The sequence below is a fragment of the Microcebus murinus genome, chromosome 27 (genome assembly GCF_040939455.1).
Source record: "Microcebus murinus isolate Inina chromosome 27, M.murinus_Inina_mat1.0, whole genome shotgun sequence".
Classification (NCBI taxonomy): domain Eukaryota; kingdom Metazoa; phylum Chordata; class Mammalia; order Primates; family Cheirogaleidae; genus Microcebus; species Microcebus murinus.
Window position 1 is genome coordinate 376,929 of NC_134130.1, and position 26,851 is coordinate 403,779.

Below are 26,851 nucleotides of genomic sequence, written 5' to 3' on the forward strand. Positions count from 1 at the left end.
AGTCCCAGCTACTTGGGAGGCTGAGGCAGGAGGATTGCTTGAGCCAGGAGTTTGAGGTTGCTGTGAGCTAGGCTGACGCCACGGCACTCACTCTAGCCTGGGCAACAAAACGAGACTCTGTCTCAAAAAAAAAAAAAAAAAAGTCGTCCAGGAAATTTCTTTAAGTCATTTTCCAGAAAGGGGAAGTCAGTCAAGCTTACGCTTGTGTTGAGGATAGTGTTAGCATCCTCACATCCTCTCTACGGTGTGGCTTTTTCATGGTTGATTTGAGACCTCCAGAGTTTACAGCAGGTGATGGTCAGTTTCAAATATGTTGTGTGTACTCTCAAGGAACAGGTGACAATTTAAAGAGAACAGAAACAAATAAAATGGATGAGGTACTTACCCAAGATACCACTGCCTGCCATGGAAGACAATTTCAAATGAATAATTTAAATTGAAGGACATGAGAGAGCCACAGGTGGATTTAACTTGTTCCCAGTTTAGTCTCCTCAAAAGGGAAAGCTATTTACAGAATCTTAAGATCTAGCTGCAAAAATGACCGGGTGCCTCAGTGGTGGTGAGGTGGGGTTGAGAGTGAGTTTCCGATGGGTCACCAGGACATGTAAATCCCCAGGCACAGAGCACCTGGTGACAAACATAAACCAATGAAAGCTGGAGAGCCACTGAAACAGAAGGAAAAGGAGAATGTTCAAATTTGATTTTACATAATAATTTGTTAATAGGAAAATAATAGTTTGGTGGCATTTTTGTTTCCTCGGAGGAATATATGCCAGGTTTTTAATTCATATAAAGTATCTCAGCGTTTTCTTCCTTTGCTTTATATATAAACACAGAAAGAGAGCAAGGACTCTGCTGGCTTTTTGTTTAAACAATAGAATTGAGCCTCTTTGACTCATTTAACTTCTTGATGTTGGTGGGAGGCAAGTGAATAACCTGGAGGTTTGTGGACAGTGGCTCCAGGCTAAGGCTGGTCTGGAGGCTGCAAAGGGAGAGAAATGGGGCTCCCCTTGGGCAGCCTGGCCTCCCCCCAGGTGACCTCCAACTGCTAAGGATGGACACAGCAGGAGTGTTGGACTCTGAGAAGCCCCAGAGCACTGGACAGCAGGGGACCCACGTGCAGATGCAGTTGGGGACTTCTGTGCTTTCTGAGGTTGTACCTTTGGTTCCTGGGACCATTTTGTGGACAGTGTTTTGGTTTTGGCATGCACAGGGTCGCTGAAATCTGACTGCAATGTGTGTATATGAAGGAAATCTGTGAAGCTTAGGCTCAGAAAGGCTCGTTTGGGTTGTCTCCTGGAGAAAGGGTTTATGAATTTGACAGTTTATTTAGGCCAGAAGCTTAACTGACTCCAGGGGAGAGTTTCCTGCTGGTGAAAGTGAAGGTTTCGAAGGAGGGAGGGTTTCCACACTGTGAGGAGGGAACAGGAGGGCATGTTGAGCTCCCCGAGTTAAATTCTTACGTTGTCCTCCCTGATCAACTGGTACTGATCGATTCTGGGGCTCCATTTCAGCAGCCAGAGTCTGACTTCTAAGCTTGGGAATATGTGTAAGCACTCAGTGGAGGTTTTCTTTGTGAACTGTGGGTGCGGCAGACTGCTTAAGTGAACTGGTTTGGATGTTTCCTTTTCTTCCTGATTCTTTTGTAGAATACTGATGCCATATAATTCTAGTTATTTTCCATGTATTTTTTTTTAGACAAGAATCTCACTCTGTTACCCAGGCTAGAGTGCCGTGGCGTAAACCTAGCTCACAGCAACCTCAAATTCGTGGGCTCAAGCGATCCTCCTGAGTAACTGGGACTACAGGCATGCACCACCATGTCTGGCTAATTTTTTGTTTCATTTTTAGTTGACTGGCTAATTTTTTCTATTTTTAGTAGAGACAGGGTCTTCTTGCTCTTGCTCAGGCTGGTCTCGAACTCTTGAGCTCAAGCAATCCTCCCGCCTCGGCCTCCCAGAGTGCTAGGATCCCAGGCGTGAGCCACCGCGCCTGCCTTATTTTCCATGTATTTAATAATTATATTCCCTCGTTGGTGTTTTTATTTTCTTGCCTGAAGATGAACAGACTTGAGAGAGAAAGTGTGAGGAAACCTTGGCCATGCCGCCAACAGCCTCATTCCAAATTCCCGACCCCTGGAGGACGTCAGGCCCTCTGTCCTGTTCCAGTGTGGCCTGGCCGGGTGTGGGCTCCCCTCCTGCTCTGAGGCAAGGTGATCGCTCCGCTGGACACCGTGTCCTGGAGGAAGAAGGAAATGCCTATTGGTACAGGAAGATGCCCACCCTGGAAAGCCAGGAGCAAGTTCTCCTTAAATGCCAGTGTCCCCAGACAAGGCCACGTCATGGAGAGGGAAAGATGCCCAAGCCGGCAAGGCAACCGGGGAGAACCTGTCATTGTGACGCCACTGGGACACGTGGTTGAACTCTTGCCCAGTTACTGAGGACCCCCATGGGGCGGGGCGTAGGACACTATCCAATCAGGGGCGCCGGGGCGGGGCCTAGCCAGCTGTCCAATCAGCGTGCTGTGGGGGGTTGGGTCGCGAAGGCGCTGGAGACGCTCTCGCGGTGGTGTTTTCGCGCCTTTTTCGAGGTCCGGTCTGGTCACTGCTTCTCCGGGAGGCCTCAGGTGTCTCCACCACAACTTGTGTGGTGTGAGGGACATGGCAAGGACGCCGGGACACCCCGGGAGCCGAGAAACAGTGAGTGTGCGGGGCAGGGCGTACCCTGATGGCGAGGAGGAGCCCGTTGGACCCGGCCGGAATCGGCTGTGGAGGGACCCCGTCCGCTCTGGAGTCTGCCGACCCTGGTCGCTGCCGTTGCAGCTCGGACCTCGGTCCCTCCGGCCGTGGGGTGGGGCCGGGCCGGCAGCCGGGCCCCCGGGCGTCCTGTCCTGTCCCTGCGCGGCGACCTCGGCCTGGTGCCCTCTCTGGGAGGCTCGGGGACCGCAGCCTCGTGTGTCCCCAGGTTGTGCGGTGGCGGCGGGAGGGTCGTCGTATGAGGGTCCCGACTCGGTGTGTGGGGTCGTGCGTGGGAGGGGCTGCCGTCTGGGGTCCCCGTCCCTCCCTGGACCAGTCTCGAATCTATGATTAACGGACGACGTTAAGTGAAGGCTTACTGTATTTTACTTGTTTAGTTTTTTTTTGTTTTTGTTTTTGTTTTTTGAGACAGAGTCTGGCTTTGTTGCCCACGTTATAGTGAGTGTCATGGCGTCAGCCTAGCTCATAGCAACCTCAAACTCCTGGGCTCAAGCGATCCTTCTGCCTCAGCCTCCCGAGTAGCTGGGACTACAGGCATGCACCGCCATGCCCCACTAATATTTTCTATATATATTAGTTGGCCAATTAATTTCTTTCTATTTATAGTAGAGATGGGGTCTTGCTCTTGCTCAGGCTGGTTTCGAACTCCTGACCTCGAGCAATCCATCCGCCTCCGCCTCCCAGAGTGCTAGGATTACAGGCGTGAGCCACCGCGCCCGGCCTAGTTTTTTATTTTTAAAATTTTATTTTGTTTGTTTGTTTTTTAAAATGAGACGGGGTCTCGTTCTTGCTCAGGCTGGTCTGGTACTCCTGAGCTCAGGCAATCCTCCTGCTTTGGCCTCCCAGAGTGCTAGGATTACACATGTGAATGACTGAACCCTCCTGTATCTTAATTGTTTGTTTTACACACAGCCAGGGATGAGTCTTTTAGATTTCTTTTTTTTTTTTGCTTGTTTGTTTGTGGGTGTTTTATGTGAAAGGAAAGCAGAAAATAACAACCTGAGAGTGAGTTGTATAAAATAAGTTCTCTCGCCCCTCTCAGGGTGTTTCCTGGGCACAGACATCCTATGGAACAAGGTTCCTCTTTGGAACCTTCCCAAAGTGAGCTTTCCTTCAGCAAAGTTGCAGGTCAGCATTGCCCCTCCCTGACTTTGTCACCTTGAAACCATTTATTCACTTTTTTGTGTCTCAGTATTTTAATAAATGTAACGTGCATTCAATCAACAGAGCTCCAAAGTGTAAAGTTGCCTCGAAAGAAACAGGGGTGGGGCAAACAACATGGCTTTATTGAGCGCTCCCGGGCTATGTTCTCTGATCCCAAGAGAGGGGACCTGAGAAGTCGCTTCCATTTGGAGGGGGTGCCGGCCTTTATACTGTTCGGGGCAGGCTAGGGACTTTTCGAGGGAAGAGCTGGGGATTTTCCAGTATGACCTTGCGTGGTTATTAAGAAATAGGAGGTGCTGGCGGTATTTGCAGAATCCAGGAACCGAAAACTTTCTTCTCTGGGTTGACATCTAGATGTTGTTGTTTTCAGCGGGGCCTGGCAGTTGTCCTTGGAGGGTCTGGTCTTGTGACCCTTTTCTTTTTGATCTAGGGAGGAGAAGAGGGTCTGCCACCAGCCTTACATTACGGCCTTTTAGTTATGATGGGTGCCACTCTTTCTGACTACTTCCTGCTAGGACGGGGTGTAGTTAGGGGCTGTAGGCCGGGGTCGGCTGGTGGAAGGGTGACTGGTAGAGGGAAGTATGGGTGAAGAAGTAGTTGGTTTACTGCCACTCGTAACAGCTCTTGTAGGCAGTGCTGGAGGAACTGTAAAAGACAGGGAGCAAAGAGAAAGATTAGGCAGATGATGACAACAGGTCCTATTAGTGGCAATAGCCAGGTAGCCAAAGGGGATTGTATCCAGCCTACGGGGGATACATCCTGGCAGTGGCGGTTGTATAGGTAGGTCTTCACTCAGGTTGGCGAGTTTATCTATGTTCTGTTCTAAAAGGCCTGATTCATTGACATAGTAGCAACATTCTTCACGAAGGAAAAGGCAGGTTCCTCCTTTTTTTGGCCGTCAGCAGATCTAATGTTCTTCGATTTTGGAGATAACTGAACCAGCGACATTAGTTGTCCTTGTAGTGTGGCCAGCGAGGAAGAAGTGGTTTCTAGGGTGACTTGTAGGTGATTTGCAAAATCTTGGGCAGAAATAACACTGTGGCCCAGGGCACCTCCGGTGAGCCCTGAGGCCACAATGGAAGAGGCCAAACTGAGACCCACCATGACAGGTAAAAAGATGGCTCGTCTCAGCTGGGGCCCTGGGAGAAGCCACCCGAATTCAGACTCACTGAATAGAGTTAATTGAGGGACCACCATGACAGGGAAGCAGGGACCCGGGGTGGATGTATTGACGCAACGGGTAAGTCTTCCGTTGCACCAGAAGAACTGTCCTGGAGCAGAGGAGGTGGTTGTGGTCACAGTATGGTTGGTAAGGCGGCGTCCGTGAAGTTGTAGGTTGGGGTGAGAAACCACACTTGATCTGCATAGGGTTGGCCCGGTAGGCTCAGGTTCCCAAAGGGGAACTCGAGTGAGCCGAGTGGAGCATGAGGGAGCTGATGAGGGAGTCATTTGAGGGTTAGAATAGTTTAGAGGGACAGCAGCCAGCAGGGGTTGTTTAAGGGAGGTGCAGAGGAAGCAGTGGGAAATATTAGGGATTATTTCAGAGGAATTTAGGAAGGTGAGGGTATGGTGAATGATATCTAGCCAGGAGGAGAGAGGAGAGTATTGAGGGCAGGGAGGAAGCGGTCCGGCTAGAGTTTGTTCTGCCTGAAGACTATTGGTAGATATTTGAATCTGAGTGTGAAGTGATGTTTGGGGAAGAAGGACATATTCTCAGCTCATATGGAGTGTGCCTTGAGGAATAGAATACCACTGATTCCTTGGTAGAGAGAAAGCCGTACTGTCTCCATATGGCAGCGTGGCAGTGGGCTATCGTACAGGTGTATTTGCAGTCAGTATAGATATTGACAGTTTTGTCTTTGGCTAGATGTAAGGGTCGAGTAAAGGCAATCAGTTCTGCCTTCTGGGAAGTAGTGGTGCCCTCAGGGAGGCGAGAAGCCACCATTAACCTGAGAGGCTGAGACAATGGCATGGGCTGCCCTGCACTTGCCGTCATCTCCCATGGACGGGCTGCCATCAACAAACAGTGTTAAGTCTGCATCTGAGAGGGGTTGGTCCGAGAGGTCGGGCCTAGAGGTGGTGGCAGCATTGACCATCTCAGGGCAGGAGTGAGAGGAAAGGGCTAAGGACGGGATGGGCAGCAAAGTAGCAGGGTTTAAAGTAGGAGACTGTGTTAGGGTAATGTTGGGATTTTCTATGAATAGGAGATGGGATTCCTGTAATTTAGAGGGAGTGAGGAGCGCCAACGAGCAGTGAGTTAGGAGATCTTGAAGGTGATGGGTAGAAAAGACATGAAGGTCCTGTCCTAGGGAAAGCTTCAGTGCTCCCCTGGTGAGAGAGGCTGCCGTGTCCAGTGCCCTAAGGCAAGGCGGCCAGCCATGGACTGTGGTGTCTGGTTGTTTGGATAAATAAGCCACTGGAGTACAGGTGGGTGGGCTCCAGGAGCCCAAAGGCTGGGCGAGGACACCAAAAGCCAGGCCCTGGTACTCGTCTGTGTAGAGGTAAAAGAGTTTTTCAGAATGAGGGAGTCTTAGAAGTAGTGCCTGGAGTAGAGTGTCACGAAGCTTCTGAAATGCACAGGGGACAGCTTGGGGGTTTAGTAAAGGGCCAGCGGAGACATCATGGGCTGCCTCATAGAGATGTCTAGCAAGGAGAGAGAAGCTAGGGATCCAGTGTCAGAAGAAACCAACAAATCCAAGGAAAGACAGAATCTGTTCAGCAGTTGTGGGTTGTTAGAGATCGTGAAGAGCCCGTTGGCGGTCAACAGTGAGATCCTGGGACATGGGGGTGAGACGAAGCCCAAGGTAAGTGACTGTGGGCTCGGACAGCTGGACCTTGGAGGGGGACACTCGATAGCCCTTGGAAGCAAGAAAGTTAAGTAGAGAGACAGTGTGGGTCTTAGAGTGCCATAAAGAGGGGATACAGAGCAGTAGATCATCAACATATTGGAGAACAGTGCTAGGCTGTAAGGGACATTGGAGTAGGTCTTGGGCCAGAGCCTGACCAAATAGGTGGGGCTGTCCCGAAACCCCTGGAGCAGGACGGTCCAAGTGAGTTGTCTAGATGTGTTTGTGTCAGGATCTTCCCACGTAAAGGCAAAGAGATTGTAACTGGCTGGGTCCAAGGGGATAGTAAAGAAGGCATCTTTGAGTTCCAGAACAGAAAAGTGGGTAGTGGAGGGCGAAATATGAGAAAGTAAAGTGCAGGGATTAGGCACCACAGGGTGTATGGGGATAACAGCCTCGATAATGAGCCTCAGGTCCTGGACCAGCTGGTAGGACCTGTTTGGCTTCTTTACCGGAAGAATGGGTGTGTTATAGGGGGAATTAGTTGGGATTAAAAGTTTTTCACGCAGAAGATGTTCTATGATGGGTTTTAGACCTTTGCGGTGGGTCAGTGAAATAGGAAACTGGGGATGGGAAGGGAAGGATGAAGGGTCTTTGAGTCGAATGAGGACGGGCGTGGTGTGTGGCCACTACTGGGGTGAAGGTGTCCCAAACCTGAGGGTCTACAAGTGCAGGCGGGAGAGGACAGGTCTCGGGAGAGGTGGAGGGTGGGGGTGAGGAATCTGAAGAGAGGGATAGAAGGAGAAAGTTGGATGTTCCTGAGGAAAAGTGGAGTGTGGTGCCTAATTTGGCTGATAAGTCTCTTCCTAAAAGTGGAGAGGGACAGGAGGGCATGATAAGGAAGGAATGGGTGATAGGATGGTCATCTATAAGACATGTCAGAGGACCAGTAGTAGGGGGCTGTGAAGGATTGCCATCAATACCCATAACCGACACCTGGGAAGGATAAGTAGGGCCTGAAAAAGAAGGTAGGACAGAGTAGGTAGCCCCCATGTCAACCAGAAAGGACACTGTCTTACCTGCTACCTTGATTGTTACCCTGGGCTTGGGGAGGGTGATCGGGGTCCCAGAGCCGGGGCTTGGTCAGTTTTCTGCAGCCAAGCCCAAAACCATCAACGGCAGGTCTGGGGGTGGAAGGACTGACCCTCTGGACGTTTGTCCCAAGGGGCAATCACTCTTCCAGTGTCCGTCTTCACCACAGGCTGGACAGGTTTAGTGGGCTGACATGGCTGCGGGCACTGGTTAGCTCAGCCGCCTTCCTTACCACACTTGAAGCAGGTGCCCAACAGAGTGCAACTGGTTGCTTTAGATGAGGTCGATGGCTTTTCTGGCCCTGCCAGCTGCAGGGCTGCAACTAAGGCTTGGGCTTGCAGGCATGCTTTTTGGTGGACCTGGGCCTCCCTTTGGGCCTCTACCTGTTCATCTCAGGAGTTAAAGATTTTAAATGCCATGTTCACCAGGTTTTGGATAGGGGTCTGAGGACCTTCTGCCTTTTTAAGTTTGCATCTAATGTCAGAGGAGGACTGGGTGATAAAGTGAGTTGCAAGGACGGTGGCCCCTGCTGGGGAAGTGGGGTCTAAGCGGGTATATTGGATGAGAGCATCCATAAGGCGGCTGAGGAAGGCCATGGGCTTTTCATCTGTCTTCTGAGTGATTTCTCTAAGCTTGTCATAATTTACTGCTTGGTGGGTGGCAGCCTGAAGCCCGGCGAGAACGCACTGTAACATGCAGTCTCAGCAATTTCTTCCATCTCACCCGGCCAGGGTATCAGGTTGATATACCCACCCTGGCTCCTGGCGGGGAACGGCCTCGGCCCCCACCGGCATTGTGGGGTCTGTAAGGTGAATTTGGTCAGTGTGTCCCTGAGCCGTAGCCCAGACATGCTCTTTTTTAAATTAGTAGTGAGAGTAGAAGACAGAATAATAAAAATGTCATGCCAGGTCAAATCATATGCTGTGTAAGATAGCGGAACTCTTTGGTATAGGCCGTGGGGTCATTAGAAAAGGAGCCCAAACGCTTTTCAATCTGAGAGAGATCAGAAAGGAAGAAGGGAACATGGACGCACACGATCCCTTCGGTGCCAGCTGCCTCTCACAGGGGACAGAGGAGGGTTTGATCTGAGGATCCCTTGTGGGATCAAGTGTGGTGACTGACAGGGGACATTGGCAGAGAGCCAGTGTGAGTGGTAGCAGAGGATGGTGGGGCACTAGGAGGAGGAGGACCCAGATATAGTGGCGGCCGAGCAGGGGGAGAAGTAAGGGAGTCAGGCAGGTCAGAGAATGCAGAAGAGGGTTTTAATGAGTCCTTCGACTGAGAAGTGGAAGAGGCCAAGGACGGCAGAGGACTCCACGCAAGGAGGATCTGTGACAGGTCACAGGTCTGACAGGGAAGGACGGGAGCACAGGTAGAAGAAATCCTGGACATAAGGGATATCCCCCCATTTGCCATTTTGGTGACAAAAGTTACCGAGATCTTGTAATATGTTGAAATTGAAAGCCCAATTTTTAGGCCACTGTGACCCATTGTCTAATTTGTACATTGGCCAGGCGGTGTTACAATAGAAAATGAGTCACTTGGGCTAAACATCAGGCTTGAGGCCCAGGGCTTTAAGATTGACTAAGAGACAGCCCAGAGGCATGCTAGATTTGATTTTGGAGGGTTGACTGCCTATGGTGTCCTAGTCCAATGAGGGGAGGATGATATCGGGGAGCCAGCATCCCAGGTCACCAATCAGGCCTTGGAGAGAAGGCTCTGAGCCTTGGGAAGGACCAACTGAGTGGATCAGGTGTCGTCTCTGAGGCACTCAGGGCGTTATGGATGGAAGGACTGACTGAGGGGCTCAGGTGTCCCCAAGACACTCAGGTCCTTATGGCGGAGGATCTCTGACTTGGGCCTAAGGTTTATGGACAGAGACCCTGGAATGGACAAATTGGGCTAGGACCGCAAGGGCAGAGGGACTTACCCAGGCCACTTAGCCAACTGCCATCTAGTGGAGGTCCTGGTCCAAGGTCAGGAAGATGTGAGAGGGGACCTCACGACCATGGCCCTGAGGCAGGCCGGCGTAGCCAAGGCACTCCTCCAAGATTTTGGCGACAAATGTAAAGTTTTCTGGCATCAAAAGAGAGAGAGAGAGAGACCAAACAACAGGGCTTTATTGAGTGCTCCTGGGTGAGGTTCGCAGGTCCCAAGCTGGGATAGGGGGCGCGAGAAGTTGCGTTTGGAAGGGGTACGGGCCTATATACTATTTGGGGAGGGCTAGGGACTTTTGGGGGGAAGAGCTGGGGATTTTCCACTGTGACCTTCGGTGGTTATTGAGAAACAGGAGGGGCTGGCAGTATTTGCGGAATCCAGGAACCGAAAACTTTCTTGTCTGGGTGGACATCCAGGTGTTGTTGTTTTCACCGGGGCCTGGCAGTTGTCCTTCACAGGTCTGGTCTTGTGAGCCTTTTCTTTTTGATCTAGGGAGGGAAGGGGGGCCTGCCATCAGCCTTACAAAAAGACAATATAGGCCGGGCGCGGTGGCTCACGCCTGTAATCCTAGCACTCTGGGAGGCCGAGGCGGGCGGATTGCTCAAGGTCAGGAGTTCAAAACCAGCCTGAGCGAGACCCCGTCTCTACCATAAAAATAGAAAGAAATTAATTGGCCAACTAATATATATAATATAAAATCAGCTGGGCATGGTGGCTCGTGCCTGTAGTCCCAGCTACTCGGGAGGCTGAGGCAGGAGGATTGCTTGAGCCCAGGAGTCTGAGGTTGCTGTGAGCGAGGCTGACGCCACGGCACTCACTCTAGCCTGGGCAAGAAAGCGAGACTCTGTCTCAAAAAAAAAAAAAAAAAAAAAGACAATATAGATTATTTGAAAAAGGCAAGAAAAATGAATTTCAGAAAAAATAAAGCATTCCAGCATTACCTTCCATTTGTTATACATACTTTTTTTTTTTTTTTTTGAGACAGAGTCTCACTTTGTTGCCCGGGCTAGAGTGAGTGCCGTGGCGTCAGCCTAGCTCACAGCAACCTCAATCTCTGGGGCTCAGCGATCCTACTGCCTCAGCCTCCCGAGTAGCTGGGACTACAGGCATGCACCACCATGCCCAGCTAATTTTTTGTATATATATCTTTAGTTGGTCAATTAACTTATTTCTATTTTTGGTAGAGACGGGGGTCTCGCTCAGGCTGGTTTCGAACTCCTGACCTTGAGCAATCCGCCCGCCTCGGCCTCCCAAAGTGCTAGGATTACAGGTGTGAGCCACCACGCCCGGCCTGTTATACATACTTTTTTTTTTTTTTTTTTTTTGAGACAGAGTCTCACTTTGTTGCCCAGGCTAGAGTGAGTGCCGTGGCGTCAGCCTAGCTCACAGCAACCTCAAACTCCTGGGCTCAAGCGATCCTCCTGCCTCAGCCTCCCGAGTAGCTGGGACTATAGGCATGCGCCACCATGCCCGGCTAATTTTTTCTATATATATTAGTTGGCCAATTAATTTCTTTCTATTTATAGTAGAGACGAGGTCTTGCTCTTGCTCAGGCTGGTTTCGAACTCCTGACCTTGAGCAATCCGCCCGCCTCGGCCTCCCAGAGAGCTAGGATTACAGGCGTGAGCCACCACGCCCGGCTGTTATGCATACTTTTTACCCCTTTTTCTTCTCCTAGGTTTCTGAGGCCTGCTTTTTTCTTTTGGGTAAAGGAATTCCAGGGCTTAGACTTGCAACTCCCAGATGTGTTAAAATATGATTGTCTATAAAACCATTTCTTGCTGTGGCATAATAATTAACTCACATCATCTTCATTTTCTGAAAGGAATAAATATTTGTGGGTTTGTTGTGAAACTAGGAAAAGTTCCTTACATTTTGTTTCCATACTTGACACATAAATACTTAGTTTGAGTGGTTTTGCTGGATTCTTCAAACACTAGCTTTGTCCATTTAAAATATGGTGTTCCAAAGCCACGTGAATGGTGAACAGAGGCCTGAGGCAGTCACTTAAAGCTAAGGCCACCCTTTAGCTTGCCAAGGGAAGTAGTGGAGGACACAGTTGGTTCTTCCTGGAGAGTCTCCCTGGCAGGTGTCCCAGCTGCTCACTCTGACCTTGGGAGGAGTCCTTTGTACTGAGAGAAGCTTGCAGCACTGGGAACCTGGGGACCCTCTTGACCTTAGGGGTTTAGGTAGGGAGAGTGACGCTCCTTCTGACATTGTAATTGTTATTTCCTGGGCTTCTTTTTAGATAATTAAGTTTGAGTTTTGCATCCACAATGTTGCTACATTTGGAGAGTAACTTTTACATATTGAGAGATTCTTTGAAGGTCTGGACTTTTGTCTACTGGATACGGGGTTAATAAATTTGGGAGTTCATTTGGGTCAGAACCTTCAGCTGTATCTAGGCGTTGTACCTCAATGGTGAGTGTGTGGCTCCCAAGCTTGTTAAGTTGTTTAACCTGCTGACTGTGGGTTTTTCTTCTGAATTATGAGGAAGCAGGTTGCTTATCTGTGCTGATGAGAATATTTGTGTTTCTTTCCTTTGGATTCTATAATGTGTTGAATATAGCGACCCTTCAACTCTAGTTTCTGTTGGTATTTTGTAATTTTATTACCTGTGTCAGTGTGTAAGACTTTAGTTTCTTTTTTTTTCTAAGCCAGTAAAATTTAGCAGTGGGGGGTTGAATACCAACTTTAGTGACACTAATATTAATAAGTTCTGATAACCCACCACCATCAAGATTTTAGTTTCTTCAACTTCGAAAATGGAAGTTGTGAGATATGATGTAAGGCAAGAAAATTCTGGAACCAAACAAAATTTGTGTTCCCTTTGTGCAAGAAAATCTCAAGATGCAAGATGGATGCATTTAAGTTCTCAGGTAGATTTTTCATTTTTAGTTCAGTTTTTGTGTGCATGTCACTAGAGAGCTTTGGCATATAACAGGTTTTTACTCATCCTAAGACAAATGAATTTGTATTTTAATTGATAATATGAAAATGCAATTGAATTCCTATTTTAATTGATAGGAAGAAAATGACTGAAAGCTTATATAACCTTTGAGGATGATTTATATTTAAGAAGTTAGGTTTAAATTTCTGATGCATTATTATAATAGGCTACTTATTCCTGAAGGCAACACCCAGTGTGGGATATAGTGGAAAGACAAAAAAAAAAAATGCAGCTTGTCATTTAGTTAGAGATTTTTATTTTGTTTATACTTTTATAACCATTAGTGTTTTAAGGAGGAGATCTTAGTTAATTTTAAAAAGTTAAAATTAGGCTGGGCACTGTGGCTCATTCCTGTAATCCTGGCACTCTGGGAGACCACGGTGGGAAGATTGCTTGAGGTCTACTCTTTCTTTGGGCTAGGACAATGGATAACCTCCATATATTGATTTACAATTTTGCCTGCCTGAAATGTATTCCTGCCTTTAAAAACCCTGGCTTGTAAGCCATTGAGACATTCAGGTTTTAAGTGTTAGCTACCTATATTCCTTATGTGGTGCCTTGCAATAAAGCTGCTTTCTTCCACTCCAGCTTCAAAGACTGGCTTTACTGCACTAGGTGAGCAAACCCCAGTTTGATTTGGTAGCAATTTATTGGCACCCCAGATGGGCAAAGATCCCAAGTGGCTGTCTTGCTCCTGAAAGATTGGCTCCTGGCCACAGCCACCCATAGGACCTGTCCAGAAGCTGCCTGAACAGTGTTTAGCAACTGACCAGGTATCATTGGCCCATGGTGTTTTCATCTTACAACCTCAGAAACAGGTACTTGGCTTAAAAGATATCTTAGGTAAATAATGGATTTGTGTGTGACAATACCAAGGTATTATCCCTTTAGAACCTTCATTCTGCCTCAAGAGGACATTTAGGTCTGCTTTGCCAGGGCACTTGACTCTGCTTCTGCTTCAGCAGAACACTTGGTTTGGTAGGAGATAGCCACTAAAGGGAATATGACCTTGAACAACTGCATTTGATTTGCTTACAACTTTATTTTTGGTTTTAAAATTCTGATTTGAGAGGACTTGTGTCCATCTTTGTTGTAAAATTCTTGGCAGCAGTGTAAAAAAAAGACAGAGAGTGGGACCAAACAACGTGGCTTTATTGAGCACTCCCAGGAGAGGTTCGTGGGTCCCAAGGGGGGGGGGGAGCCAAGAAGTTGCGCCTGTTTGAAAGGGGGGGGATGCTTTTATACCATTTTAAGTGGGCTGAGGACTTTTGGCAGGAAGAACTAGGGTTTTTCCACTGTGTCCTTTGGTGGTCATTGAGAAATAGGAGGGGCTGGTGGTATTTGTGGAGTCCAGGAGGCAAAACTTTCTTATCCAGGTGGACATCTAGGTGTGGTTGTTCTCAGTGGGGCCTGACAGTTGTCCTTGGTGGGTCTGGCCTCGTGAGCCTTTTATTTTTTTGATCTAGGGAGGGGAGGGGGGCCTGCCACCGGCCTTACATTTGTCTTGTCATATCTGTGTGAGGAACCCTGAAAAAATTGCTGGCAGAAGGTTAGTGGGCCTAACTCTCAGGTTGGAGGGGAACCATTTTGTCTGTTTTGTCAAGTTAAAACTCAGATACTGAGCAGAGTAACTGGCATTTTTGTGTCTTTCTTACATGTGTATTATAATTTTGTCTTGGCCGATATACATTTTTTTAAAGTTTCCTTTTATAAGTAGTGAGCAGGGTGATCAAAGGCTCTGTCCTTCTAGAAGCCACAGTAAAGAAAACCCAGGAACCTGATCTTCTGACAAAGGATGAGAATTTTTTACCAGCCGGGCTCCCAGCCCCTCCTTCCTTTTCTGTGAAATCTGGTTGAGCAGACGGTAAAAATCACTGTTTGTCTGCTCAATCCCCTTCCTCCCAGAAATTGTCTTTTTCTTTGCTTTGTCTTTCTGTGTGGCCCTATCATAAAGAGGGATACCAGATAAAATCCCCTGCCATCTTGCTTTATGTTCTTGAGAGCTTGACTTGTGACTAAGTGGGAATGCTCTCTTGGGCTCCACCATCTTACGTGGTGTGGGGGGATGCTGGGATTTTTTGGGTCATGTCAGGTGACCAGTCTGAAAATGACTGGAACCTTAGATTGTTTTGTTCCAAATATATCAAGCTCTTGAGGGTATTTGTCATTAAAAAGTACTGTTCATAAGGGCTTTTGTTGTCTTAACCCTTGTTATCTGGTTAATGTAGTGGCAACAAGAGTCTTTTGCTATCTTAGCCTATTTCTGGGAGTGTGAGAATATCTTTGAAATTGCTTCTTATAGGCCCTAAAATTACTTTTTTATTTTTTTTTTCAAAGTAGAGATGGAGTCTTGATCTTGTTCAGGTTGGTCTCGAACTCCTGAGCTCTAGTGATCCTCCCACCTTGGTCTCCTGGATGCTAGGATTACAGGGGTGAGCCACCACACCAGGCCTAGGCCCTAAAATTGCACCCTTGGGAGACTTTTAGATTGGGTTACTACTAAAATAAATATACTAGTAAAAATTCAAATTGTCAGTGGCCAGGAAAATGGATCCTTTAAATTAGACTTCTAAATTTAAATATAGACAGAGATTTAAAAAATCTCTTATTCTAAATAATTGATAGAGCCAACTTTTAAAGACACATAATAGTATCATGGCTATTTTTAAGGGTTTAAACCAGGGGTCCTCAAACTTTTTAAACAGGAGGCCAGTTCACTGTCCCTCAGACTGTTGGAGGGCCATTGGAAAGTGCAGCGCACATTCCACACATGCGCACTGTGGGCCCGGGACAAGTCGGCTGCTAAGCAGGACAGGCAGCGGTGGCAAAAATACCCGGCGGGCCAGAGGGGCCCGCATGTGGCCCACCGGCCATAGTTTGAGGATGCCTGGTTTAAACATTCACTTAAAAGGGTAAAAAAGCAAAAATCTGACTTAAAGTCAAAATCCTTGTACACTCAGACTGCCCACTTTGGATTCCACATGGGATTCACCATGAAGGCTACTTAAAATTTCGTGCTTTTGCTGTGGTAACCTGGCTTTGATTTTGGATTGGGCCTTTTAATTTGATATTTGTATGAATTTTGCCATTTATTAATTCTTTTTCCTTCCGTGGACAGTTTTTGATTTCATATATTCTTCCACCTGTGGGGCATGGGTGCTTTTGGGCCTTTGTGTATAGACAGTTAGCTAAGAAGTTGAGACCCTAAAAAATATGGCTGGATAGAAATATGAGTTGCACTCTATTTGTGACTAGCAAAACTTTCGTTTCTTTCAGCTTTCTTTGGGGTAGTGCTAGATCTTGTGAAGACTACCTTACACATCTTTAAAGATGTCCTTGATTAAGTCATAACCATGGTTAAGACTTAGTTTTACTTAAGAAAGTAGCTTTGACAAAGATTAGCTTTCTCTCTCTGTGCTTCCTTGCTTCTATTAAAAGAAAAAAGAAAAAAAAGTAAAAAAAAAAGATTATCTTTCACTTAAGAGAGTACCTCTGACCAAGATTAGCTTTCTCTCTCTGTGCTTCCTTGCTTCTATTAAAAGAAAAAAGAAAAAAAAAAAAGATCAGCTTTCACTTAAGAGAGTACCTCTAATAAAAAAAATTCAGAACCTAGAAATATCAGCAGCTTGTCCTGGCTAAAATCTGAATAGTAACAGATTTTAAACAATTTTTTAAAAACCTCTGTGGTTAGAAGTCAGGTTAATTAAAGACTGATATCCAACCTGTATTATTAAAAACAAAAACCTCTTATGTGTGTGATGGCCAGTGGGACACTGGCTGGGGATACATATTTACAGTACATAGTTATTACTATAAGGGCTGCTTTTTGTGGCTTTGATAAGCAACACAGTTTAAATATTTAGAAAAATGTCTTTATAACAAAATTCACTGTGAAAACATTGCATGGCCCAGTCCCATGGTGTCTCCCTTTTGGGGACCTGAGATTCAGTGTGAGCTCTACCAGAGCTTGCTGGGCCAGTTTTAAAACACACTAAATGTAAAAGCCACCTACCTAGCTAGATTGGCCTCCAAAATATAACATTCTGACATTGAGCAGGTTATTAAATTTCTGAATTTCTTCTAGACTCATCTGTGTGTCTCCTTATAAAATTCCATGGTAAATTCCTAAGATTTTGTGTTACTTTGACATCCATTTTTTTTTTTTTTTTTTTTTTTTTTTTTTTAAGAACATGTTCTGTAATATGACATCCATTTTAAATGTTCCCCTAACACACCCAAACCCTCCCCTTCCCTTTTCCTTTCCCTCCTCCGTCATCCCCTTCCCATTCTTCCCCTTTCTTTTCCTTTCTGTCTTGCTCTGTCATCTGAGCTATAGTGCCATGGCATCAGCCTAGCTCACAGCAACCTCAGACTCCTGGGCTCAAGTGATTTTCCTGCCTCAGCCTCCCAAGTAGCTGGGATTACAGGTGCATGACACCACACCTGGCCAATTTTTCTATTTTTAGTAGAGACAGGGTCTCACTCTTGCTCAGGCTGGTGGCTGGTCTTGAACTCCTGACCTCAAGCAGTCCTCCTGCCTTGGCCTCCCAGAATGCTAGGATTACAGGCATGAGCCACTTTGCCCAGCCCAAATGTTTTCTTTAAAAAAAATGTTAAATTTCCTCTCTGTATATTGAAATATAAATTTTCTACCTTGTTTCACCTGAGTTATTTTTTTAAAAATGCAAATTTAGATTTGTCTGTCAACAATTGTTTAGAAAAGTGGAACAGATGATCAAGAGTTGATAGTCTAGGCCGGGCGCTGTGGCTCACGCCTGTAATCCTAGCTCTTGGGAGGCCGAGGCGGGCGGATTGCTCAAGGTCAGGAGTTCAAAACCAGCCTGAGCAAGAGACAGACCCCGTCTCTCCTATAAATAGAAATTAATTGGCCAACTGATATATATATAAAAAAATTAGCCGGGTATGGTGGCGCATGCCTGTAGTCCCAGCTACCCGGGAGGCTGAGGCAGAAGGATCACTTGAGCCCAGGAGTTTGAGGTTGCTGTGAGCTAGGCTGACGCCACGGCACTCACTCTAGCCTGGGCAACAAAGCGAGACTCTGTCTCAAAAAAAAAAAAAAAAAAAAAAAAAAAAAAAAAAGAGTTGATAGTCTAAAGGAGAGAGAAACTATTTGAAAACTGGCAAATAAAAAATCTTATAAATCTATAAAATCTGCTTCTCCCTGTGTGTCTATATATCTTTGTGTTTTTATGTATCATGTCTTCTGTGACTTTTTGAATAATTATTTGACTTGTCCATGAACTTATGTCTTAGAGCCACTAGATTCTAGGCTCTAAACAAATGGCCATGGTAAGACCTGGAGACATTATGTAAAATTCTCCTTGGCCCAGCTGTGCCTCCTGGATATGCTGGGAAGAGTTGGGCATTATCTTCACAGCTTTGTCCTATGTTCTGGACTGTCTTTCATTTTACTTAATCCATAAGCTTTCCTTACCAAATATGTTGTAGCTATTATTATTTTAAACAAACTATTATCTATGCCTTCAAACTTCATTTATGCCTTCTCAAATGTGGTATCTTTCCTTGTCATTTACTATCTTTCTTATGAATTTTATGTAACATTTCTTACATAGCATGCATACTAGTGACAAATTCCCTCAAGTTTTGTCTTTAGAAAGTATAATGCACTCAGTTGAGGGATAATTTTGCTTGATTCAGATTTCTAAGTGGGTGTGTTTTTTTCTTTCAAAACTTTACATATTTTACTCTACTTTCTCCTTGTTTGCATTGTTTCTGAATAGAAGTCCAGATTAATTCTTATCCTCATTTTCTTTTTTTTTTTTTTAATTTTTATTATTTTTATTTTTTTTTGAGACAGAGTCTCACTTTGTTGCCCAGGCTAGAGTGAATGCCGTGGTGTCAGCCTAGCTCACAGCAACCTCAAACTCCTGGGTTCAAGCAATCCTTCTGCCTCAGCCTCCCGAGTAGCTGGGACTACAGGCATGCACCACCATGCCCGGCTGATTTTTTCTATGTATATTAGTTGGCCAATTAATTTCTTTCTATTTATAGTAGAGATGGGGTCTCGCTCTTGCTCAGGCTGTTTTGAACTCCTGACCTCGAACAATCCGCCCACCTCGGCCTCCCAGAGTGCTAGGATTACAGGTGTGAGCCACCGCGCCCGGCCCTTATCCTCATTTTCTAAAGTGGTTGGTTGGGAATCACTTCCTTCTGAAATGGAGAAAGGTTGTTTTATATTCTTTTGGGAGAAACTTCTGCTGAGAACCTTTTATATGTTTTATAATCATGGGTAAATCATATCATTGTGGACCTTTATGAATTCCCATGTAAGCTTGGAAGTCTTAACCTGTTCCTTAAGGTCAGCAAGGCCCAGGGTACACTGTAATGGTTCTGCTGGAAAGAACTCTTCTGGCATGTTATCATTTGAGGATGTACATTAAAAATTAGTGGGAGTTGGCACAGTGACTCACATCTGTAATCCTAGAACTCTGGGAGGCAGAGGTCAGGAGTTCAAGTCCAGCCTGAGCAAGAGCGAGATCCCATCTCTACAAAAAATAGAAAACTTAGCCAGGTGTGGTGGTACACACCTGTAGTCCCAGCTACTTGGGAGGCTGAGGCAGTAGGATTGCTTGAGTCCAGGAGTTTGAGGTGGCAATGAGGTTGATGATGATGCCACTGCACTCGGGTCGGGGGGGACAGAGCCAGACTTACTCTTGTCTCAAAAAAAAAAAAAAAAAATTGTGGGATGTAGCCCTGAAGCACAGAAGGGATTTTTAAAATTTAAGCTGTCATGCCTTTTTCCTCATGCCTAAGCTCTAACTTCCCAGAAACTTAATAGCTCCATGAAATGGAACAGAAAGAAGAACGAAGAACTGAGTCTTATAAATATTATATGAACAAGTTAAAATGAATACTTCTCCAAAAGAAATATTTTCATTGAACTAGCTGGATCTTACTACCTATAACATCCTAGAGTATTTCAGGACAGTGTGGTCAGCTGAATTTTGTTACAAGTTTGTTTTCCCCATCCCTCCTGGCCTCATGTTTGGTGATGGGAATAGTGTTGAAAAAGCTTCCAGTTCTTTAGTGTGCTTTTATTCATTTAAATGATATCCAGATTTGATATCTCATGGAATGTTGTGTCTTATGGAATATTGAGTGATATAATGCATAAGGAAGACAATTAAAGAGTTTTTCTGACAAGGAATTGATGGCATTAAAATTGATTTTGTGTGTGTGTGTGTGTGTGTGTGTGTGTGTGTGTGTGTATAGCATTTCTCTTCTCCAAAGTGCTATGGATCCTGCCATTGGAGAGCAATAAGACTTGAAGTGATCACAGTGAAGATGTAGAATTAACTGCCTTGTGTTCATAGTTCTGAGGAATTGAGAGTAGCCAAAGAGTTAGAGTTGAGTTTTTACAAGTAATTCATAGAATAAATCTTTAGAGGTCACAGAATCACAGGTGAAAATATTATGAATTGAGTATAGATCCCCAGTGCTGTCAGTCTCACTCATCTTCCTTTATACACGTGGAATGTTTCAGGACTTGGTCTCCTTTGAGGATGTGGCTGTGAACTTCACACTGGAGGAGTGGGCTTTGCTGGATCATTCACAGAGAGTACTCTACAGAGATGTTATGTGGGAAACCTTCAGGAACCTGCAGTCAATAGGTAAGAATGAGGTCATTCCATCACATTCTCTATTAAATTAGAGAACAAGTTTTTCTTGTCGTCAATGCTGTTCCAAGATTTGGAATGTGAAGAAGCAGTACTTTTTTAAATAAATCACATCTCATCATGGAAATAGAATCGAATAGTTTTTCTATAATTTCTGATAACTTGTGATTTTTCTGGTTCTGCATTTCAGGAAAAAAACAGAAAGACCAGAGCATTGAAGATCAGTACAAAAAACAGGGGAGAAATCTCAGGTAAGTCACACTGACAAGAGAAAACATATCCCAGGAGAAAATCTTAGTATGTACTGAAATTTTATCAATAAGGATACAAAACAAGTAAGCCTAACCTTAAATTTATCTAAGAAAACATTAACCAAGAGTGTCCTTTTGTTTTTTGAGAAAGATTTCTTGTTCTATTTTCCTGGATAGAATGCAGTGGCATCATTAGCTCACTGTAACCTCAAACTCCTGGGCTCAAGCCATCCTCTTGTCTCAGCCTCCTGAGTAGCTGGGACTACAGGCATACGCCACCACACCCAGATGATTTTTCTATTTTTAGTAGAGACAGGGTCTCGCTCTTGTTCAGGCTGGTCTCAAGCTCCTGAGCTCAAGGGATCCTCCCACCTTGGCCTCACAGAGTACTAGGATTACAGGCATGAGCCACTGCACCCAGCCTCAAAAGTGTTTTTTTATTTTTTTATTTTTTTTTGTTTTTTTAAATATGAAAGATATTCAGTGTTTGAAAAATAGTTCACCTGGAAATAGTATTCAGAAACCTATATATGAATATTACTATTTTCATAACAGCTATGATTGAGCCCTCTTGCAGAGCATTCAATATGTTCACCTTACAAGCATTTTGGGATGAAAAAATCTATACTTTCCCAGCATGTGAAAAAAAGTCATTCTAGTATCAATTAGTAAATAGAAAACCTTTAGTAAACATAAAGCACTTCTCATTTTTTACAGAAGTCATATGGTGGAGAAACTTGATGACAGTAAAGAAGGTAGCCAATGTGAACAAAGTTTCAGCCAGATTCCAAATCTCAGTCTGAACAAGAAAACTCATACTGAAGTAAAGCCATATAAATGCAGTGTGTGTGGAAAACTCTTCATTTGTAGTTCATCCCTTAATAGGCACATTATATCTCACAGCAGACACAAACCATATAAGTGTCGAGAATATGGAGAGAAGCCATATAAATGTAAGGAATGTGGCAAAGGCTTCAGTTATCTACAATCTTTTAAAAAACATAAAAGAACGCATAGTGCAGAAATATCCTACAAATGTAAGGACTGTGGGAAAGCCTTCAGTTGTAGATATTCTTTACAAATACATGGAAGAACTCATGTTGGAGGGAAACCGTATGAATGTAAAAAATGTGGAAAAGCATTCAGATATCTCCAGTCTGCTCAAGTACATGAAAAGTCTCATAGTGGAGAGAAACCATACAAATGTAAAGAATGTGGAAAAACCTTCAGTTATCGCCATAGTGTTCGCAAACATGAAAGGAATCACACTTCACAAAAATATTATGAATGTAAACAATGTGGGAAAACCTACATGTCTTCTCTAGGTTTTAGAGCACATGAAAGAACCCACACTGGAGAGAAACCCTATGAATGTAAAAAATGTGGAAAAGCATTCATGTATCACTACTCTGCTCAAAGACATGAAAAGACTCACACTGGAGAGAAACCCTACAAATGTAAGGAATGTGGGAAAGCTTTCAGTTATCACCATACTGCTCAAAAACATGAAAGGAATCACACTGATCAGAAACGCTATGAATGTGAACAATGTGGAAAAACTTACATGACTCCTCTAGGCTTTCGTGCACATGTAAGTACCCACACTGGAGAGAAACTCTATGAGTGCAAAAAATGTGGAAAAGTGTTCAAATATAGCCAGTCTATGAAAACACATGAAAGGACTCATACTGGAGATAAACCATACAAATGTAAGGAATGTGGAGAAGCCTTCAGTTGTCGCTATTATGCTCAAAAACATGAAAGGACTCACACTGCAGAGAAAGAGTATGAATGTAAAACATGTGGGAAAACCTACATTTCTCCTCTAGGTTTCCGAACACACGAAAGGACTCACACTGGAGAGAAACCCTATAAGTGTAAGGAATGCGGGAAAGCCTTCATGTACCTTACAAGTGTTCGAATACACATGATATCACATACAGGAGATGGGCCTTATAAATGTAAGGAATGTGGGAAAGCATTCAGTTGTTGCAGTTCCTTTCAAAAACATGAAAGAACTCACACTGGAGAAAAACCCTATGAATGTAAACAATGTGGTAAAGCCTTCAGTCATTCCAGTTATATTCACATGCATGAAAGAATTCATACTGGAGAGAAACCCTATGAATGTAGGGAATGTAGAAAATCCTTCAGCTTTCTTACAGCCTTTCAAGTACACATGAGAATGCATAATAGAAATGAACCTTACAAATGTCAGGAATGTGGCAAAACCTTCCGTTGGCGTGCATCCCTACAAAAACATGCAAGGAGAGTGCACACTGAATAGAAACACTAAAATGTAATAAATGTAGAAAGTTTTTCAATTTTAACTATTTTCAAAGTCATATGAAAATTAACATTGGAGAGAAGTTGTATGAATGTATGTAATATGGTAAATCCTGATACAAATTAATTCATGTATAATGCTCTAGAATATTCATGCCACGAAAGAAATGTTGTAAAATTATAAATGTATTATCTTCATCAGTGTCACGTTCTTTTTTGTTTGCCTGTTTTTGAGATGAGGTCTTACTTACTATGTTGCCCAGGCTAGCGTCCTGAGCTCACGAGATCCTCCTGCCTCAGCCTCCTGAGTGGCTGGGATTATAAGCATGCATGCTGCCATGCCTGCCTAATCAGTGCCACAGTCTTAAAGTGGATCTCTGGACTATGGACTTCTATGTCTTACTTTCATAAAAAAAAAAAAACCCTGAGATTATTCTGTTAGTACTCTTTAAACAATAGTGCAGAAGTTGTATAGATAGTGTTTTTTCCTCAGATCAGTTAATAAAATTTTTCTCTTAATAGCTGTGTAAGGAAGGGGCCATTGAAAAATGACAATTTGGTATTGGAAGTTTTCTACTGACATCCTATGCCAAATATTGGATATCCCTTATAATATATATATATTCATTCCACGTTGCTTTTGAGAAAACCTTTCTTTTTGGGCAGAATAGCCTTATTCATTTTCTTTGCTAATAAATAGTTATTATAAATTTGTAAGCATGTCAAGGTTGTCTTGCCCTTTGCCCTTTGTATTTCTTTCTGACTGGGTTGGAGATGATAGACTTTGAATTAAGGAGTAACATCTTTGGTAGGACAATAAAATCTAGACTGGAGATGGCCCTCTTGGATTGTATTATGTCAATTTGGATAGTGTTGTGAACTAAATTCTCTAGAATCTATTCTCTTTTTGTTTCCTTGTTACCAATTCACCATAGCCTAACTCATATGAAAGTTGGAAGGCAGAACTGAAGAAGGCATGAGTCAGGTTTTGGACTCATCAAACAGGGAGACAGCATAGACACTACATGGATACCTGCTTCCTGTCTGTTTTCCTGATAGGTTGCCCTGCCAATTAAGAGTTTCTTCAGAACATCCCATCTACTTGATCTCTCTTTTCTTAGAGGGGTAGGATTCCACAGATGTCTCCAGAAGCTCCATGTCAAAAGATCCTTTTGCAATCTGGATTTCCTGCAAACCCTCATTTGTCTACCAGGCAACTAATTCAAACTCATGGTTGGGGGATTGTCTTTTTCTCTGACTCACCTCTTGTTTACATTGTATTCCTGTATGGTTTAATTTGTATAGTAAACACCTTGTCCTGTTAATACTGGTAATGACTGTTTTCCTGACTCTACTAAGACAACTACAATGGTGCAATCACAAAGAGCCACATGGGTGGTTGTTCCTGAGCCACATTGTGTGGTGACTGCTCTCTCTGAGTCTTTCCATGTGAGAGCAAGGATCATACAGATTGTGAGTTTCCAGTTAGTCACAGATGAATGTCATCTCACAGTACATGCTCAGTTATGTTTTATATAATAAAAACAATGTGCATTTTTTTTGTCAGACAAAGGATTGTACAGGTATTTCTTAGAAATATTTTATTAGCTCTTTTCTAACAACTTGTATGCTAACAAATAGTATTGTACTTCCTATTACTTGAGAATATATATTAAAATATCCCATTGTAATTATTATTTTATTTATTTTGAAATGGTTACAATTTGTGTCATGAAATTAATTTCTTATTTTTTCATAATACCAAAAAAAGATGATTCATGTTTTTGTCAGTGCCACCTCCACAAAGATTTTCCAGGATCACACCTATAGTCAGAGTGTAGTGTAGGAGTGTAATGGATTGTGATACAAATGAACACAAAGCATAAATGGCTGTGGGTTATCAATAAGAGGGTGCTCAAAAGGACTTCTTATTGGACTTGTGTTTGTTTTAGGTGATTTCATTATTAATGAACAAAGTGATATGTGTTGGATGTAATTAGGTGAACTTAATTCTGTCCTTGGAAATCCTAATGGTTCTTATCTAGGAGGCGGAAAGAATAAAGTGGAGCTAAACCTTATTCATAAGAAGCATCCGTTATATTAGTTAAAGGAGGATGGTTTTGGTCATTTTGGAGTCTATTTTCTTTTAGATTTTTAGAGACATGACTAGAGAATGACTTTGTTTTTATTTTGATCCATCATGGTCACCTAGTAACTTTGAGAATGGAAGTGTGTTTCATTTTCTTCAACAGGATAAGACTTGGCCTATTGGTGAGTGGGTGGGAGACCACTTGTCAGTCACCTGGAATGGCTTTTTCTTTTGTTTTGTTTTGTTTTGTTTTTAAGACAGGGTCTCACTCTGTCACCCTGGGTAGAGTTCAGTGGCACCATCGTAGATCACTGCAACCTCCAACTTCCACCTCAAAGAGAGGCACCTCAAAGAGATACCTGCCACCCGTGTTCATTGCAGCATTATATACAATAAGCAAGACACAGAAACAACGTGAGTGTCCATCAATGGATGAATAAAGAAAATGTATATATTTAAACAACAGAATATTAATTCAGCCGTAAAAAAGGAAATCCTGCCATTTGTGGCAACATAGATGAGCCAGATATACAAGATTATAAGTAAAATAAGATGGACACAAAAAGATATCTATTACATGATCTCCCTTAAATGTGGAATCTGAAACAGTAGAATTCAGTGACAGTGAGCTATGATGATGCCACTGGACTGCAGCCTCAGGGAGACAGTGATACTTTGTCTCTAAAAAAAAGTTGAACTCCTAGATGCACAGTTCAGAAAAGTGGTTACCAGGGGCCAGAGGGTGGGGGAAATGGGAAGATGTTAGTCAAAGGATAAAAACTAAGTTATAAGATGAAAAGTTCTGGCCAGGCATGGTGGCTCAGGCCTGTAATGCTAGCACTCTGGGAGGCCGAGGTGGGTGGATCGTTTGAGCTCAGGAGTTCGAGACCAGCCTGAGCAAGAGCAAGACCCTGTCTCTACTAAAAATAGAAGAAATTACTTGGACAGCTAAAAATATATAGAAAAAAATTAGCCACATGCCTGTAGTCCCAGCTACTCGGGAGGCTGAGGGAGAAGGATCACTTGAGCCCAGGAGTTTGAGGTTGCTGTGAGCTAGGCTGACGCCATGGCACTGTAGCCTGGGCAACAAAGTGAGACTGTGTCTCAAAAAAAAAAAAAAAAAGATGAAAAGTTCTGGGGAATTAATGTATAGCATAGGTGGTCATTAATGTATTAATATACAATGTAATCATACAATGTATACACCTTGAATCACATTGTACACCTTGAGTATAGACAGTTGTCTTTTTCAACTAAGTATTTTAAAATAAAAAAATATGTTTATTGACTTTATGCCTGTTGGACTTTTTAACTATTGAGAAAGAAGTGTTGAAGTCTTCACTTACAATTGTGGATTTGTCTGTCATCTTGAACATTCATGTTTTTGCATCATATATTTTGACACTCTGTTAGGTACATATATTAATATTAAAAATTGTTATGTCTTTTCTGTTGCTAAGTCTTAAGTTTCATTAATCTTTTTTCCTGCTATATCTGGTCTTTTTTTCACCCAGTATATTGTTTATACCAGATGTTATTTTCAGCTCTAGTAGCTCGGATTATGTCTTTTCTTTAGTTTTTAATTTTTTCCAAAGTAAAATATACTAATACAAAGTTTGCCATTTTAGCTATTTTTAAGTGTGCCATTCAGTAGCATTAAATACATTTATAGTGTGTTGTAATTATTACAGTTCTCTCCAGAATTTTTCATCAATCCAAACAGAAACTCAATACTCATTAAACAAGTCCTCACTCTCCCCCTCCAGGTCTTGTTAATCTCTATTCTACTGTCTCATTCTATGAATTTGCCTGTTCTAGGTATGTCCCATAAGTGGAAACATACAATGTTTGTCCTGTGTCTGGCTTATTTCACTTAGCATTA

The 26,851-nt window shown here is 43.7% G+C and overlaps 1 protein-coding gene across 1 annotated transcript; it reads left to right on the forward strand.

The window, feature by feature from the left end:
• Window positions 1-26,374, forward strand: LOC105885530 (uncharacterized). Its single transcript, XM_012790508.3, has 4 exons — window positions 1-2,698; window positions 20,211-20,337; window positions 20,534-20,594; window positions 21,312-26,374. The coding sequence occupies exons 1-4, from the start codon at window positions 2,660-2,662 to the stop codon at window positions 22,879-22,881; spliced, it is 1,797 nt and encodes a 598-aa protein (XP_012645962.2). The 5' UTR covers window positions 1-2,659; the 3' UTR covers window positions 22,882-26,374.
• Window positions 26,375-26,851: the final 477 nt, after the last annotated feature.